Here is a 19,382-nt window from a genome sequence, read left to right as displayed (position 1 = left end):
TATTCTTTTTGCAAATCAGAATGTAAGAAAGCTAAAAAAAGGGGGAATCATCGCACATAATTAAGGTGGTTATTATGTATTCATTCAATTTCAATCTTATATTTCTTGATCTCGGCTGTTAGTCTGCAAGGAGCCACCCTGCCTCACTGAGCAGAGCAGTTTCTAGTGGACAGGCTGTGAGTGAATATGGGATTTCGTCACATCCTTTGGAAAGTTTGGAGCTTTTCTGTTACTCGGCCTTTTGTATTAAATAAAGGCATGCACAGAAAACCTCCAGTAATTGATATAGCAGTCCACATTTTGATGTATAAGTCGCGGAATCGGCCCTGCAGGAAGTTAGCTCAATTTTTCTGCAAATAGCAGGAAGGAGTGCTGTGATTTCACTTAATTTTTTTCTAACATTTACATACGTTTATTGTGATTTTGAAAAAAATAATTATTTGAAGTAAGAAACCTGTTGCGATGGGTGGGGTCTGTGATTATTCACCACCTGAACTTTTTGAATTGGAAGTACTTTGCCATTTGTTTCCAAAATTGACATCACGACAACTGAGTATTAATTGCTGCTCTTTCAAAATCAACTTGGACTAAAATTGTAACATATTACACATTAAAGAACTGATTAACGTTCAGATTTAGTAGTTTCTACTAAATGCCTCTCGCCCCTGATCACTCAGCTTGCACAGTGTTCTCAAATGTCTTCCAGTATGGGCTTGTTCAACTCGGGTCTTTAAGTATTCATTTCAGGCCATCCTATTGTCTGGTCGTATTTATTTCATCCGTTGCAGATTTCCAGAGCGGTCAGTGCTCAGTACACTGAAGCCCAGACACCTGCTCAGGATTGTCAGGCTTCTGTGGTGTATATAAATCGTCATATCCGGATGAAAACATGAAATCTCAAAGCCAAGACCTTCACGAAAATAGGACTATTCTCAGTGACAATTAATTTTTCAGTGCCCATGAATGAATCCTTTCAATACAAACCCATGCGGCTCCTGATGGTGAAAGCAAGCCTTTTTGTTTCGGAAGTGTAGTCTTGTTTGACATCATGTAGGTTTTGAGTTAATTGGTCTTGCACAGCCAGTGGAGGCAAACCTTACAAATAATCCATGCTGGCAGCTGGGCCCCTGGGGCCTATCGCAGCTTCTGCTTTTAGGCCTGGACAAGGAAGAATCCAAACGGAGGAGGAGGAGGAGGAGGAGGAGGAGGATTATTTAACCTGCACGGGTGGTAGAAGGGCCAGACATGCATGCTCATGGGTTCAGCAAGGGAACAGTTTAGGATTGGATGCCTCTTGGCTTTTAAGTTAAAATGTACAAGTGCTTAATTTGTTACAGGTTCTCAGAGTGTGGTTTTAGTGTTCATTTGTTTCCGAATGGCTGGTGCGTTGAATGTGTTGCAGAGAAGAGAAAGTCCCTGTAAAGATAGTGTCCAATACTTTGTTTCTTTTGATACCAAAATCCACCAATGACTAAAGGGATTAAGAGTCCTATTGCCACGCTGCCACTTTCGAGTGCTTTGTTACCATTTCACGTATACACTTGGTTAGTGGGCATGCAAGAGGGCTTGCAGGAGGGCCGGCTGCTGTACCGCAGAGACTCCTACTCGGGTAATAGGCAGTAGAGGAGTATCCGAGAGCAACGCCAGGCCGGCTTCTTTCTTCCCACCTCTGCCCTTCCCTACTCGGGTAATAGGCAGTAGAGGAGTATCCGAGAGCAACGCCAGGCCGGCTTCTTTCTTCCCACCTCTGCCCTTCTCTTGGATTGGAACTTTGTATTTTTTTTTCTCCTTTGACCATTTGAGGACCTGGTGATGGGTTGTGGCATACGACAATGTGTGCTAGTTTACCCTGTGTGGCGTCTGCAACTTGATATCTGCTGTTTCGAACATGGAGTCCGGATCGAGTGGTGCATCTTGCTGAAGGCTTAGCAGCTCACCACTCTTCAATGCGATCTTGTTATTTAGGTCACAGTAATAACTCTCCATGCTGTGTTCAAGTGATGCTCTCTCCCCTTGGCCCCAGTCTATTCATTAGCCCCCCTAGCTGCCTCCCTCTCTAGTTTGTAATCACCAGAACCTCAACCTGTATTTTACTTGGCACGGTTGTGTAAACTGCTATGATCCATAGCTTAGTTGGGCAAAGTTTAGAGACGTGAATAATAAAATGATTGGCTGTTGTTGCGGGAACATGAAAGGCTCCTATTGGATCCCTGAAGGATGTGGTAAAGTGGGGCGTGTGCACCCCTGGAGCCCATTCCGAAGGCTTTCCATAGAGCTCTGGAGGCAGGTTTGGGTGGATTACTCAAATTAAGCTGGGACTTTTTGGGGTCTTCATTGCATTTTTGAGTTGAAAGCAGACCGTAGATCCTGCTTCCTTGATGTCTTGATCGCTGATCAGATTCAAGTTTGCGCAAGTAGCCTTTTAGTTGAGTGTGATCTTTCCAGAGGTTTGTGAAGAATGGGTAACTGGTTTGTAACAGCGCCTTGATGGCCACAGCCTTAGTGCGCTTTATAAATGTAACACATAAATGTTAAGTTGCATGCTGTATAAGTCGCTATCTAGTGATTGGTTTAGAATATTACTACTTGTTTTCAGCAAAAAAAGATAGTCTTTGACTGAGGATGGTACTGTCGGTGGGGGCGCTGATTTTATTGGATCAGCGGCCTTGGACACTGTCAGGCACTCAATCAGACCCTCCAGAAAATTGCGGCATGAAATGGAAAATTTTGCGGCACAAAAAAGAAAAAAATTGCGGCACACAACTGCATTTTTTGCGGCATTTTCTAACGTTGAAAAATATATCATTTAACATCTTTTTTAGCCTGAAACCAAGTAATTGCAAGGCTTTTGTTAGTGAGGAACAAAATGTTGTTCTGTCTGGCCACGCTCTGTTGGACAGCCAGGTCGAGTCACCACAGCCTAACATTTTAGATTGTGGTGGGGGAGTGGGGATATTGCCTGATCAGCTCCATGGAAATGGTGCTGCGCCACTACTTCCAGCAGACCAGTGCAAAGCAAATAAACAGATAGGCTTGAATTCAAAAGTGTAACCCTGGTTGAAGCCCATAGGTGTGCTTTTCGCTTGTCCTATGACGCCAGGAGAGAGGGGGAAAAACTCTACACTTCTCCGTGGAAGGAATCCATGAGGCCCAAGACACAGGGGCAATGCAGTGACAGTAACTGCAAGCCCATAATACCTAGCCAAACAATGAACTCTCTTGGGTGGTCATCGTTCCTTGGTTGTGCCACCCAACATGGTGACTTAACACACCCACAAACAGAAATGAAACATCACACTACCAGGGGTCAGGTCCTACAAATTAAAGTGGGGGGACTCATCAACAAATGCAATGGCATGTGATGTCATCAGAAACTAGCATATCAAGGTGAAATATGCATATATCATTAAATTGGCTTTGCATAACCACCAAAATTGCACAGGACGAATGGCATTTGCCTTTCATAAATTTAAACACCCAATTTTGTGCGTAATTGGTGTCATACAGCCCAGCCTTGATTGAAGGCTGGGCTGCATGATACAAACGCTCGTAGCTGTATTCGTTTCAAATTGCTTTACAATTATTGTAAAGCAATTTGAAATGAATACAGCTACAAGAGTCTTCAATTGGTGTCATGCAGCCCAGCCTTGATTGAAGGCTGGGCTGCATGATACAAACGCTCGTAGCTGTATTCGTTTTCAAATTGCTTTACAATTGGTATCATGCAGCCCATGATACCAATTGAAGACTCTCGTAGCTGTATTCGTTTCAAACTGCTTTACAATAATTGTAAATGCTACAAGAGCATTAAGTTTACGCATTCTTTTCCGGCACTCGCCCGGAAAGTAATTTACTTTCCTGTCGAGCGCCAGTAATGAAAACAGTACAGTGGCCTCTTTGGGTGCTCTGAGTTGGGGGCAGATGAGCGACAGGCCAGTGCTTACCTGGCTACGCTTCACCAACTCTGTCAGCTCGGCAGGGCAGGCACTCAAAGACCCTTAGAGGTGCCTGGGGTCACAGCCAAATGCTGTGCATCTCCCAAGCCTGCGTGACCCTTCCCCAATCCTGGGCCTACAACGCCGAGCCGAAGGTGTTAACCCTGAAGCTGCTGCAGTCAGCTGTGTTCCCTCAAAATCATTGAGTGCGAAAAAAGACACACTAAGCTAACGTGTCTTTTTTCGCGCTCATTCAATGATTTATAGCGGCAATTGCGGGAAATGGCAAATTTAGCGATTTCTTTTTTTTTTTTTTTTTTTTGGCAAATTGCAAAATCGTCATAAGGTGGATGGTCTGCTCAATACTGTTGCCCTAGCTCACAGCGGTGGGCCTCTCCGGGGATGTCCTGGCCTGGTTCACCTCTTTCTTGACCGACTGGAGCCAGTCACTGCTTCTATCACCCTTCCTTCTTCACGTACACCAGTCTGCAGTGTCCCTCAGGGCTCTGCCCTACTGCCTATGTTGTTTAACATCTATGTCCAGCTGCTGGTTTGCCTCTTCCGCTCCCATGGATTCTGGTGTTGCTCATACGCCGACGACACTTAGATTCTAGTCGGTTGGATCCAGATCTAAGTGAAAGTGACGAAGAAGCTGTGCGAGTGCCTGTCTGCAGTTGAGGTGTGGATGACTGCGAACTGGCTTAAGCTGAACAGTGACAAGACAGAAGTCCTGGTGGTGGGGTTCTCCTTCTGGTAAGGCTTTGTGACATCTTCATTTTGGCTCCCCACGCTCCTCGGTGATTCTCCTATCCCGATGGAGACTGTTTAAAATCTTGGAGTTCTTCTAGCTTCCTCGACTTTCTATGGCGCCGCAAGTGAGTGCAGTATGTGAAACGGGGCACTTTTTTCTTAAGTGCTCCGAAGGGTGCTTCCCTTTCTTTCTGACCATTTGCGTCCGCAGGTGGATTCCTGCTCATTACTAGCCGTATTGACTATTGTAATGACCTCTACCTGGCTCAACCAGTTGGCATTATCCACCATCTGCAGCTGCTGCAAAATCTTGCAGCTAGGGTGGCTATTAACGTCCCCTATGGAGCACGTATCAGTCCTGTGCTCCGGCTCTGCGCTTGGCTCCCTGTAAGCCAAAGAATCAAGTTAGTCCTTGTGCTTGGCTCACCAGGCTTTCCATGGTCAAGGAACTGAATATCTTCGAGATACATTCTGCCTTTATATCCCCTGCTGCCTGCTTCGCTCTGGTAAAGCCAATCTGGTAGTGATCCCTAAGATTCAGCTCTCGCGAGTTGGTGCACAGGTTTTTTCCTATGCAGCTGCTAAACTCTGGAATGGTCTACCATCTGAACTTAGGGGGATGGAGTACCATCTTCAGTTTAGGTAGCTCCTAAAATGTTCCTCTTCCCCTAGTTGTGGAAAGGCCTCTACCTTGATCAAACCTTGCGCCAAGATGCCTTCGGGTGAATGTGCACGCTGCAAATAGCAGTCACATAATATCCCTCTACTAAGTGTATGGCTAGACGCAACACTCAGCCGAGTTTTCGCTCGAATGTTTTTTGTTTTCCCCACATTGGGTTGGTTGCAGGATTGTAGGTGCAGGAGGAGAGAACACCTGACGATGGAAGAAACCTAGAACGCTGGCTTTGTACGCTCACCAGTTATAGTGGTAGGATCAAGTGGTATGAGGAATGACTTTGCTGGTTATTTTGGAATTTGCGGTCCCAATGCCCTGGCTTCAACAATCCTAACGGAGAAGGCTCCTTTTAGGTTTTACCCAAAGTGCACGAAATTCCTGAGCCTTGACATCAGCAAAGTGTGTAACCATTGCCTTCCAATAAACTCTGTGAAGGAGACCTATGCCTGAAAGGAATTGAAAACCATAACACTAAAGAGATGCAAGCAATAAACGTAGGAGGCCTATGCAATGGATACTGCCAAAACTGGCACCTCCGAAGCAGGACTCCAAGATATTGTTGCAGTCAAGTCTCAGGGGTACAGGAGATATCAGACCCGGAGAAGAAGGTCCTCTCAGCCTCCTAAATGAAAGGGAACTTAAACTCCTGCTCAGATGATTCGTGAAAGAGTAGCCCAGGAACCGCCACATTCCGTTCATAAGACAGGGGCAGGGAGGGACTACACCCAGATCACTGCCAGAAACAACTTGGTGAATTGGACTCCAGGTCAGCTTGTAACCAAATACTATGGCCTCATATACTGTGGCCCTGAATAAGGGGGACCCACATCATAGAAAAAAGGCACACAAGGTAGCTAAATGCACAATGCAGCCAATCTTGGGGCAGAGTTATTCAGCACTGAAAAACATAGGGACAAGACTTCCGGCACTGACAGACCTAAATAATGAAGGCTGTGTGCCAAGAAATCTGCGGTCAAAGGCTCCATAACAAGGAAACTCGCACTGTAAAGGCAGGCAGTCCAGAAACCGGCTTCCACACATCATGGCAGCAGATAAGATGGCGCTGAACATTGCCCCTCAATCCATTGAATTATCCTGCACACCCCTCCGTGAAAACCTGCCTAAGTCTCCTTCCAGTTGGCCTGGGGAATGCAGATGATGCCTGATCCCAACCCTGGGGATGGTGTACTCGGGGAGGATCATCTGGGTGGAGACAGGTCCCAGGGTAGGGAGGAGAGTCTGTGGAATGAGAGTATTTTTCCTCTGATAGTCTCACCACTTTGCCAAAAGAGGTCATGGCTTGTTGTCATTTTAATGTGTCTCAACCTTCTGTTCGACATAAGGTTGTGAACCCTAAGGATGTGACAACAAAACACCCCATACCAAAAGAAAGACACTTTGTGGTAATTAAAACTAAATGTCCTCCTCAAATCCAAAGGCACACTAAAAAGGATTGTGGAGATGTCTTCTCTAAATCGTCTTCCTCTATAAAAGTAAAAATTCAAAGCCCCTATGTTAAAAATAGTAAGGGAATTAAATCTACCCTTATACATAACCAAGAAGTAGAAAAGCATTGTTAAAAAGGAAAACATGTCTATAAAATCCTGCTGGAGTCAGGCAATTGACACTAATGGCTCACACATAGCCAATTGCCATACCTGTGAAGCTTAAAAGTCTGGAGCAGGAGTTGGAAGGCTGGCAGTAGTAGTAGAGGACAAGCACAAGGCTGGCAATTCACGAGAAAGTGGGAGCACAGATGAGACACCGGAACGTCGAGACAGCAGATTTCACCTGCAAGTTCTGAGAGGGTCCTGCCTTCTCAAACCCTGTATTGCAGAGGCTGCACAGTGGAAGTTGTGTTGGAATTGAATGTTTCCCCATGTGAGCTGAGTAGCTGTGTTTGCAGAGCCGTAACTGTGCAGGAACCCAAGGCCAAAGGCAGAAGGCAAGCCAAGGGTTTCGGGAGTGAAGGAGACTCCCAATTAATGTGGCCAGACCAGAGACACCCGTGCTGGAGAATGGTGTGGGTCCCAAGGGAGCCCAAAGTAGTAGCAGAGGTTGAGTAAATTGGGAAAGCAAAGCAAAGCAACCCCCAACCACAGTGTTCCTTAAGCCAGTGCGTGAGCACAGCGTTCAGATTCAATCAATATGCTTTGTTTGGTAACTGTAACTAGCTCCAAAGTAACTTGCATATAGTTAAATGCGAGTAGCAGTTCTGAAACTAATTCCCAACAATGGAAATGTAACACACACATTATTTGGCAAACCCGTGGTGTTCACTGCAATCATTGTTGAACACTTTTTTTCTATTACCGGAGTGGTGGGTGTCCTTAATTGAAAAAGGAACGCTTGCTGAACCTATTTCGAAATCGTACCATTGACTACTTATAGCAGTTACAAACTAATACAGCATCAAAGGAGGGTCGCTTGTGGCCAATTGATTCTCACGAGAAGCCTGAAGTTATCTCCATGATCTTGTACGGGAATACAATTACTTGCGACCTTTTAAGTTTAAAGAACTACCTTAGAGTGGTTGAGTGTGCCTAAAGATGTTTTCCCTTTGTAGACTGAACCTTGTAGTATATCTGAATTGACTTTCTTTATTTCAAGAAGTTTTTATACTGACTAAGAGAACAAGCATGTCTCAAGTAAAGAAGGCAACCCTTTCTACATTAAAAGTACTGTTTAAGCCTATCCACCTAATCTACGAAGTTGTTAACAATTCAGTGGCCTCAAATATAAAGTGTGGCATTGTTACCTGAAAGAGTGGCACTACAGCTTCTGGGTAATTACCTGAATAGAGAAGGTGTGAGTAAAGCTGGAGAAGGGGAGCTGGGCTCTATGAAGGAAACAACCTGCAATGCTTAAGATTGTTAAAGCTGAGAGGAAGTCAGTCTTGTGGGCAGAGGCAGGTTTTACATATGGCAGTAAGACGTACAAAAGAGGCAAAGAGGCTGCCCTGTCCTTGGAGCTCATAGAAAGGAAGAGTGCCTTGCCTGCCTGTGGAGGTTGAAGTGTCTTGTCGGTGCATGCCTAATAATTCCAGAAAAACACAGCAAAAGTAGAAATACTTGAACTGTGTATAAGGCGGTCGGTGGATGTTAAGGTGGAGTAGTTTGAACAGGTGTCATACTATGAGACAAAAGTGACTGTTCTCATAGTAACAGTAGTAAAAGAGAAGCAGCAACCCAAAGAAAAGCATCCTGACAAATACACCAAATATACTGCAGAGGCCATAACCAATTGTAAAGTTCTAGAGGAAGAAATGGTATGCTTATTCTCTGAACTGTGGTGAACTATCTCAGAGAAGAGATCCAGGATTACCATTGGTTCTGTTTTCTTGGCTGGAATTGGAAGGGGATCTTTTCAACCAAAACCGGCTAATTGTTGCCAGTGGATTTTGTTTGATAAACTGTTTGTTTTGAATTTGAACTGATAACTGGTTCAATACGTCTCTTCTTTTGTGCATTTGAAGTGGACTTTAAAATCCGGGAAACAGAATTTTCCCCAGGACAGGTGAAAGTCATCCAAATAGTTAACTTACTTTTTATTATCTTGTGTTGCTTTATTACTTATTTTGTATATTGGTTGTTTAGAATGAGGGCCAGTTTACCCATGCTAGAGATGGTTTCCCTATCCTTTATAATAGGCAGGGAATCCATTGGTAGAGTAGGCCAAGCACTGCTTTATTTGCAGACTTGTACTTTAATAAAATATTACATTTTGAGGAAACTACAAGCAGTTGTCCGCCTCACAATACACAGCCTCTCAAAGCTGAAAAACAAATTGGGTGATTTGAATGTTTGACTACACTCTAGTTTGCAGGCACAAAGCTCCTTCCTTCAACACTGGCTTATAGAAACCTTCTCCAGCTCCCTACATAGCCAGGAGATGCAGAAAACAGATTTCCCTTGCAGGGTGGGGAAAGAGGAGGGCTATAAAGAGGGATATGTAATGCAGAGCATCACTCCTTCAAGAACAGGACATCTCCCATCATGGCAGAACCAGGCCTTTGCACGGACTATGGCCAATGCAGACATACTGATGTGAGAAAGGCATTCTGGGGATAAAAGGAAATGGGACAAGTCAAGTGAATGTTTTGGGCGAGGAGCCTTCCAAGGGAACACTGGTAGATGTTATTCATCCCACCACTTTGCAAGGAGATGCTTTGTTGGGACTGTAGGAGGGAACTCACTGAGGCAATGCAGCGAAGCCGAGGGAGGGCTCTAGCCTCGTTCTGGGGAGATGCTTGCATATCCCCATAGATTGGTGCCATGAAAGGAAGCTGCCGGTGGCAATGGGTAAATGTTTTCACTTATTGTTTCAGATTTAATTTGATTATGAAGTGGTGTTTTGGAAACTATTATTTTAACTGTCAGTCATAGTAACACAACAAGCACCGATATTGTGCACAGGCCACTTCTGTATTCCGGACCAGCTCATTGTTATTCAAGAGCCAGATGAGCCAAGCTGGTGCTACTCTTTCTAGCCATTTTCGTGAGTAACAGTGAGCCGGAAGGTGGCTGTGCTGGCCACCCGTGTGCTGGTCGTGCCTCCAGTCGGCTTGCATGACATTGGTGCTCCTGTGCTACTGCAATAAATGCCAGCACTGTCATGGCAGAATGAGTGGCTTATATATGGGTGGCAGGCAGCAGCGGTGCAGTCACGGGATCATGGGGCAACTAACAAGTGCAGTGGGCAGGCCAGCATGCACATGGCCAATGGCGTAGCGGGGGAGGGCGGGGGCTTATGTCCTGGGGGACCCCTTCAGAAAAAAAAAAGATTTCTGAAGTTGGAGTGCATGAAATGTGCATATCGCTTACTTGATTTATAGTTGTTTTTTTTTTTTTTTTTTTGGCCAAGCCAACGTGATTCATGTTATGTGGAGGAGGGTTTGGGGTGTGGGATTATAGCACAATGGGGCAGGCAAACTTAACATTTTCTTTCTGTGGTATAGCATTTCTTTACTCCTGTGAGGGGCAAGAGTTTTCTTACATTGAGAGGGTGGGGGCACTTGTGCAGTGAGAAAGTATATTTTTCATTACTGTGGCATTGCATATTTTACAGTGTTAAGGGCCAAGTCAACATGGTGGGCCTTCTTGCATGCCCCCCGCACCCCCAACACATTTGAAGTCGCTGCATAAGTACCAATGTCGGGGGCATGTTTGGTATGTGCCACACACAGCTCTGACACTGCAGCGCCTTTGCAGGTTGGGGCCCTTGGAATGCACATGCTGGGGGCCTTGTTGAGCTGGGCACTACCCCCCCCCCCCTTCTCTTCTATGATGCACCTGACCCGGTGTGCGCTCATTTGCATGCCAGGCCTCCAAAGCATAGCCTAAAACACACACCATCGTGGGAATACGACCAGCACTGCACCATGGCCTGTGCTGTTAGTGGGGCACCCAGTACAGAAAGCAGCCAGCAGTACCACCACAGCAGCGAGGCCAAGGGAAAGGCCACTTCGACGAGAAATGCCGCCATAGAATGATGCCCTATAATGGAGGATCTGGCTATATGGTGATTTGCTCTGCATGTTCCCATCCCTGTATTATAGGGAGTGCATACCTCTACTCGGTTTCCTATGCACAGGTGGTCTTTTAAAAAACATGTATTACAAACCTTTACAAAATTCATCAAACATCGAAAGCGTAATCAAAACGGAAGCTTAGAATAATTCACTTAATACAACAATTCTACATATTGATATAAAAAGCAGCATCATACATCCTAAAATCACATCACACATTATAATTACATACATTTAATGCACAGATGGTCAACATGGGATAACATACTAGCTTTTAAGGATTGTGTTTTTAAGGAGGAGTTCAATATGTGCTGTCCTTTTTCCAAATTCAGCTAATATATTAGTCTATTTTATGTGAGGATGCCTGCCATTAGGAACTCGCACATCGTCCATGTGTAGTGCATCCATTACCCTTACTGAGCCAGCGGGAATTCCACCTGCAACCCCCCCAAATGTGGTCAGCAGCAATCTGTGGTGGCAGTAATGCGCGACGAGCTGCCTCCCTGCCAATGCAGAGGAGTTGGAACATATTTCGAGCCCGAACCTTATTTATTTTGCACAAATGAAGCACTGCTTGTGGACAGTAATGGCAGCTTGGAAGTGTTGTTCACGTTACGCGGTGGCGTTTAATGTACCTGAGGAGATAGCGTGGTGAGTTAAGAGCTCCACCCTGGCTTGCGTAAAACTTGCAGCCAGAGGTTCTAATCCCTGCAGGTTCACTCGGCGCTTCATCTTTCCAGAGTCGATACAGTAATAATAATTTATCAAGCAGCAAGATACATTTCGTCTGAGCACGCGGTAAATCTACGCCAAATAGTATTGTCCCAATTATAGTTACAGTATATACCTTTGTTTGTTTATTATTTGTAATGCGCCAGAATACCCGGGTAACAAGGCGCAGCAGTTACAGGAATTTGCAAAGCTTAATTGCATCAATAATGAAATATACATACACAATAGTAATGATAGCAAGGAATATATACAGGTTGACACAGGTGAGTACAATATGTCTAGATGTCAAGGGAGATGCAGGACTTGGGCTCGCTGTGTTTACCTTGACATGTAAAGCATAATAACCCCATCCAAAAAACAGATGTTTGCCCAAATGACATCCTACTGACCCTTTCGCTAACTCGTCGAACGAGTTTGTGTCAGAACAAGCTTTGCTCTTGCCACGAGCACTCGCCCCCGGCTTCTGCACAGTGTTAGCCTGCACCCGCCAAGGACATGTCTGCGCTCCAATCAGGGTGGGGTTTTAAAAAGAGTTCTGCTCAAAATCTAAGCGCTCACAGAGATAAGGTTTCAGACAGGAATATAAACTTTTGCGGAGGGTCCGGTTACCCTTTGGCCGCGGGTTGACTACGGGAGATGAGCGCCACATGGAAGCCAGGTGGCCTGAAAGATCAACACGCTTCTTGCACAACACGCCGTCTACGCGCCTACGTCATCCGCCTCCACGCAAAACAGGCCCGTGCCAGTGAAATCCATTTACCATCAAGATTGTCTCATGTCCGAGATTTTGTAATTTTCTATCCGGAGATCGGGGGTGATGAATCGTTTCTGGACAAAACATCCGTTTGCTCTTCTGGCAGCATTTCCGAAGGCTTGACGCCTGGGAGGACGGGGTGGTTGTTTATGCAACTGTTACAAGCTTACCCCCCTTTTTATAATTAAGCGGACATCTTTGCACAGTAGGTAGCAATTGTAGGTGTGTTACTCCATACTACTTCTCCTAGATTCAACATAGCCATCAGACTGTCCAGAGATTTTATAGAGGTAAATATTAGGGCAGGTAAAGCCATCTTTTTTGTACGCGGTTAAATTACTGTGCAATTTACTTCGTCGTCGTTTTCATCGTGAAGGGTAAATATATTGCATGGAAGGGTGGGAGAAGCAGGTTTGTATGGCCTTTGGGTGACCCCCATTAAAGAAACCCAGCATTGGCAATGCCAACGTTTTTAGCTTTTGTGTAGGCCTGGGCAAAGGCATTGACGGGCACTGCCATAATGGCACCAATTGGGCATTAATGATAGTTGCAAAATTGTTTGAGTACTTTTTGGGCATACAATAGCAGTGCCTGGAAAATGCCTGTCTAATGTCTGTCCGCAAACCAAAACTTTGCCAAACCTCGTTTTTTTTTTGTTTTTTTTTTTTTTACAAGGATTTAAAGTGAAGGACACACACACTGCTCATTATTGACGTGACTGAAAGCAGACCTGCTTAAGACATATTTATTACACGCGTAGCACGTTTACAGCTCCAGTTAAGCTATTAACTCTCAGAAGAATGCTTTGAAATGACAGTCCAGCCAAGAGATCCCAGTAGGATGCGGCCGACAGTGGGTGGGAATGACCATAGGGATTAGCATGGCCTTTGTGTTCCTCCTCGTATGACCTCTCCCTATAGCTCTACTCCAATATAATAGTTCTGGCTTGTAGGTTGCGCTGAAGCGCCACCTAAGAGCCAAACCTAAAATGGCTATGAAGATGAAGTGCATTGCAACACACTAAATTATTTTATGTATCCAGGTATAACTATCTTTTTGGCTTCTCATTTCTTTTCAGCCCTTGCTGTGGCTTTTTCTCGGTCAACTCTTTGAACTTGTACACTGGAAATGCTTACCCCCTAAGTTAAAGGTGGTGCTCTGCCTTTTTCCCCACACCAAATGTCAGTCATGTACATGAACTTTATGAAAACGGTTATACGCTCCAATCTAAATGCAGAATTGAAATCGTCCGAGCTGTGGACCTGTCCCAACTTGACTACATAAAATCCAAAAGTAAATTATGGACCGTTTTGAATTAATCGGAGCTACTGGCTCTGCTCTGGGTAACCTTCCATGACATCATTTTGTAGGCCCCCTGTGCCATTACAGAAGGCAACCAGCCATATGCAAAACAATCTTGGGCCTTCCACCAAGGGGAGCGGCCCAGCCTGAACTACTATGCCACGTCATCTATGCACAGGAACAAAGCAACCTTGTTTCGGCATCTTTGGGCCTCCTCAGTCAGGTGCAGCTGGATTCCCAATGGTGCTGTCGGCAGAGGGACCCTTGTCTGGCCATAAACTTGCACACTTGTTGCAAAGTCCCCCTAACTGTCCAGGCGTAAGCCTAGGGTTTAGTCTGCTGGAGTCCCAAGCTACACCTCACTGATTACAAGGAGCTCGAAACATGCCTGGGTTGCTCAATGCTTACCAAGTTGTTATTTTATGTTGCGTTTGTGTAGCACCGCCAAGCACTGGCGAGGAACACCCTTGGGAGGACAGTAATCAGTGATGTGAGATGTGAAGGAAGGATTCTAAAATGTCTGCATTTTTAGCCATTGCTACAAAGTGTGCAGAATGTGACTTGAAATGACCTTTCCAAAATACACTGTCGGAAAAATTGAAATTCTGCCAAGAGAAGACTGTCCAATATGGCCGTGCATATCTCTGTGCTTTCACTGCGAACCAGCATAACAGGCAAGTGTTTTATCAGACGTCTTGGGGTGATTAGGGACTCTCCAAAGAAACTACCCACCTTTTGTGTTCTGTACAATGGCTCTGCTTGTAGCTTTATAAAACGCAACTCGTGCGGAACGTTTTATTAAGTTTGAAAATGCAGAAGTAGCAAGGCAGTCGGCAGCGGCCCCACAGAAGGTGCCTGCAATATTGTTTATTCAGTAGTTAACAGTCAAACGTATCAAAATAATATATATGGTGTGCTGCTGGTCATTGTAAAATAGTGGGTATGTTGATGTGGTCCTCAGAAGTAAGGGCAGCTTTTCATGAAACTCTTGCTTTCCATAGTGATGAATCACCCGCATCAGCCACAGATGTCTTCCAACACAGCCATGTCACAACAAAGCCACGCCTCCCAGAACCAGCAAGCCGCGCTGCTCTCCCTGCCCAATGCCCTGACCAGCCAGCAGCAGCAGCAGCAGCAACAGAAGCTGAGGCTGCAACGCATCCAGATGGAGCGGGAAAGGATCCGGATGCGACAAGAAGAGCTCCTACGACAGGTACGGTGGGTTCAGAAGCCATGCAGGATGGTATTCGCTCAGAGGTCAAAAGATTGGTAGTTTTGGCATGCTTTCCTTTCAGCGATATGGACACATGCTAGTTTATTTTGTCACTGTTTTTGAAGGTGGCTTTTTGTGTGAAAGTCTTGCACAATACAGTATAAAATGTGGACAGATGCCAAGTAAGCTCAAATTAACATTCCACTGGGCCCATTTGGTGACAGTAGGTGGCTGTTCTCTTCTGTAGGTTTACTGCCTTGTTGGCTCTTCAAGTCACCTAAGCCCACTGCAGATACTGCCTGCAGTAGCCGGTGGGCTAACACTCACCAGGCACTCGTATTTGCTTTGAAAGGTTTGTGGTAACACATTGTGCGCCTGAGAGATTTTGAACTACATCCCCCCCATGACCCTTCACCACTGACTATGGTGGCTTGTGATCATGGGAGTAGAATTCCGAAACCGCTTGATGGCCACACTGTGAGTAACCATGGGAATCTTGCATAAACTTCCTAGAAACATCTACTTCTAATTTACATAAACCAGCTCTCTAAGGACATGTCCATGATCATTGGAGATAGCTCGGAGACAGCTTGGAGAACACAAAGTCTGCAATATTGTTTGAGGTAATCCTTCAGCAAGCAGAAAAAGTGAGCTGAAAGTTCTCTAAGCAGAATGGCACATGGCTTCCATATGGCATGTCCTTGCTCGCCATGATTTATCGTAGGCCTGTTTGTTTCCTCAAGGCCTAAGCTACCTCCCCTACTGAGAACGGCTAATGATCAGGGTATCGCTGCAAGGCCAAGGCTTCAGAAAGGGTCCAACCGTGGCTGACTAATACTCGTCAAGAGCCTGGCTCTAAGGTCTTTGGCTTGTGGCTTACCTGGTTATGTATTTTAGTTTTGCTGCTAAATCTTCCCCTAAGAGTATTGATTATTCGTGGGCAAAGTCACATCGTTTGGCATTTCAGGTTTCTATGCCTCTTCTAAAGAACTCTTCCCTCCTCCTCCTCAGTTCAACATTAATTCTTGCAGGCTATTGCAACGAGGCAAAGTTTGCGAAAGCTGTGCTGGAGCACCCCTTTACCCTTTGAGTGGTTTCCCTTCAGTACCTCGCTTTCTGCACACGGCTTAACCTTTTATTTAAGGTTTTCTGAATCATGGGGGCGGGGGGGTCTCCATAGGGGAAGAACTAACAACTTTCCTGGAAGCCTAGATCTTCCCATGACTATTGCTCACCATGGATACTCGCAACCCACCGCTAGCCTCCCCCTCCCCCCCCCCATGCCTACCTTTTCCTGTCATTGGAAAAGGTCTGAAACTAGGATTGATGCTGATCGGGGGCATGGGTTTTGAAGAGTGGGGTGGGGGGGGCATGGATGGACATTTTTATATTTTTATTTTGAAGAAGGTTGTAGGATTTTGCCCCTGTTGAGCTGTATTCAAAAGTGCAGATCAAAAACATGCACTACTTATGATGAGCACTTTCTTGAATGTGGAACAAGCGCAGTTCGAGAATGAAACCAAAAAGCATAATTTATTTGGTGGATCCATTGGTTAAAACCGTCCCATTCAGCTGTGGTACTTATGCTGGGGTAATGATAGAAGTATCCGTGTTGGCTTTCTTCCCACTGTGCCTGGTGTTCAGACTTGCGACCAGGGTCAACGTCAAGTTAATTAGCGTGCACTGTACTCTTTCCCACCTTTGTTTTTTAGTTATTTACACCATATTTAATGTATGGCTTGTTCAGGGCGTGGAATAAGTGAATTTTCCATGGCGTGTCTAGTACCTGCCGACCTGTAAACAAGTTGTTGGCACACCGAAGACTGTGCCTCTAGGTAACGTCATAGTGCGAATGTGGGACGATTCCCTTAACCCGGAAGGACTCCTCAATCCATGCGTGCGGTTTCGTGCACTAATTAACTTGGTGGCAGCTGCCCTAGCTTTGTTTTTGGCCCATAGAGAACGGATCTATGTTATTGTAGGTAAGCAACTTTACTGCATGTCATTTCATTAATTACCAGAAGCTCAGTTGAGTGTTAGGAAAATAATAGAGCTATTGCAACAGCTAGTCGCCCTATAATTCACTGTGTAATTGGGCGTGGTTGGTGGAAATTAGGTCAGGATGTTAATTGTAAGGTTTAGGATGGAGGCGACACCCTGTACCACTCCTAGGAGTTCCTAGTTATTTTTCAGTAATCTACCATAACAAAGCAGAGGGGAGGTGTGCCTTGCTAGAAGTCTGAAGCGGGCTGCAAAGTCCTAATCTTTGAGCGCATTGAGCCATGCAAGTTGTCACCATTTCATAGGTATGCAGTAAAAAAAAGACATCCAAATAATTTGGAGGAAAATGGTTCCTGAAAATGACTAAACTGCAAATATAAAAAATGAACCTTGTGTTTTAGGTATTAGTAAAACAAAACCCATAAGTGACATTTTAAAGATGAGCTTAACTCCAGTGCAAAATAACTTCATGAATGCTACTCGCCATGCACTGCAGGCTGTGATGAGGATGATGTCAAGGGTGCTGATGGGCCCTGGGCCTCCCCCCCCCCCCCACCCCATTTAGAAAGTAATCTAAACTGTTAAAAATAGACAAGTATAAAAGGAGGGGGGCTGAGTCTGGGGAAGCTAAAGGCAAGACCTGATCCCCATTGTCTAGGTCCTAAAGAAAATAAAGGCATTTTAAAAATAAGGAAACAATTGGTAGGGCACGACAATCCTTTTTAAAAAAAAAAAGTTAATATTAGTTCTAATTCTTTTTACTTATCAATTTTGTATTTCCTTATTTGACGGTTTACACTACTTTTTTAATGTTATGTTTGTAATTTCTTTCTCTCTATTTCACCTCTTGATTATGTCTGGAATCTTTGTAGATGGGTTATTACCTGGAAGTTGCATGTGAAGCAGCTGACGACCTGCGGCTAATGGTCTTTCAGCTGGTGTAGTAAAACACCCTTCAATACAATACAATACAAGTTGTAAGTCCGTACCCTTGGTTCAATACAGAATAAATGTATTTATTGGTGCATGAAAATAAGAAGGTTGGTTTGGTCTGCTAGTTGGGCGTGTTGGAAGTTCCTTGCACAGCCAGGCAACCCGCATGGAGGCAATGAGCAATCAGAAACCTGCTTTTCCAGCTGCTCATGACTTGACTCTTCTGGTTAGTAGAAACCTCTGGACGGAACCAGGAGTCCGATAAAGCATGAAGTGAAAGCCACAAACGTTTCCAGTGCATGCTTCTGCGAGGCAGACTAGCCTAAATTATGATTTCGACCTCTGATGCCTCTGAAGCCGCTTTCACTGCGCCATTCATTCATTCAACGCCGCCCGTTCATATTATCCAAAGGTCACCTTCGATCCAGCTTCTACCCATTCATAGCAGAACATTTTACCAGCACACTATGGTCGAAGTGGTTGCAAGCGAGGCACTCTTAATCATGATATCCAAGTGAAACAAGTTCCCGTGATCTGTAACCAGCAGAAGATGGAAGAAGTGAGGGACCAGGGAGGGGGACATTGGCTATCTAGCTGCAATCGTGCAGTTTTGCATGATTGAAATAGGCCGTTCCCGATTTTTTAATTTTTTTATTTTTTCTTGTGAAGGTAGCGTATCCAGTTCCAGAACAAGTCCGATACCAAGATGTCACAGGAGCAGATGCGGAAGAAAGACCCCCCCCCTCTTCCTCCCCGCATGCAGATGGATACCCTTATTAATGAGCATTTCTCCAGAGCAGGGCCTTTAGCCATGGACGGGGTACAGCATAGCAGGGAGTGATAAAAGAGGAAGGGAGATGAATGGGAAACGTCTGTGCAACCTGGTAATATTTTCATCTTCAACTAATCCATAGCTATGGGGAAACTGACATGTGCTAGCGAGTCAGGTGCTTGGATGGAAGTGATTTGCCGCTGGGAAGTTGGAGGAAAATTACGGCAGGAAGAAAAGCAGATGGATACGCACTGCCTGCTGCAACAACACGAAGCAGAGTTAGTAAATACTTCAAAGTTGGAACTGGATTTCTTGTCCATCCCTGCACTGGAAGCAAAGAAATGCTAGGTCTCCTTTTGCTCGCACCTTTACGTTCCCCGGCAGCCGGATGAGTTCATTTTCCTGCTGCAACAAGGCAGGTCAGAAGTAAGCCACAAAAACACAAGAATCCCCTTTTGATTCGTGTGACTTGATCATTCCAGAAGCAGCGCGTGTCCTACATCCCTGAGTGAACTTCTGTGCTGATTGTGGGACACTGGCATTTGCACATAAGTCATTTTTGCAGGATGCCGACATACCTAAATGGCAAGGAGCCCCAATTAGGGCCTAGGAGAAGCTCTCGAATGGCATACCTTAAGACTTGATCTCTCTGTAGGCGCTTGGTGGATCCAGTCTGGTCTCTCGCACAGTGAGATAAATCTGCATAGGACAGAAATCCAGATGGTACACCAGTTTAAGTCTGTTTTTTCCCCACCTGGGAATTTGGTCTTAAAAGGAAGCCAAA

At 45.1% G+C, this 19,382-nt stretch overlaps 1 protein-coding gene across 1 annotated transcript in view; it reads left to right on the top strand.

Moving 5' to 3' along the window:
• WWTR1 (WW domain containing transcription regulator 1) overlaps window positions 1-19,382 on the top strand; it is a 279,399-nt gene that overhangs the window by 192,553 nt on the left and 67,464 nt on the right. Inside the window, exon 3 of the mRNA XM_069618370.1 lies at window positions 14,681-14,892. Within this exon, the coding sequence (XP_069474471.1) occupies window positions 14,681-14,892 (212 nt within the window). The remainder of the gene's footprint in view (window positions 1-14,680; window positions 14,893-19,382) is intronic.

Source organism: Ambystoma mexicanum, chromosome 10, assembly GCF_040938575.1.
Source record: "Ambystoma mexicanum isolate Mex_15411 chromosome 10, UKY_AmexF1_1, whole genome shotgun sequence".
Taxonomy (NCBI): domain Eukaryota; kingdom Metazoa; phylum Chordata; class Amphibia; order Caudata; family Ambystomatidae; genus Ambystoma; species Ambystoma mexicanum.
This window is presented reverse-complemented; position numbering and strand designations above follow the sequence as displayed.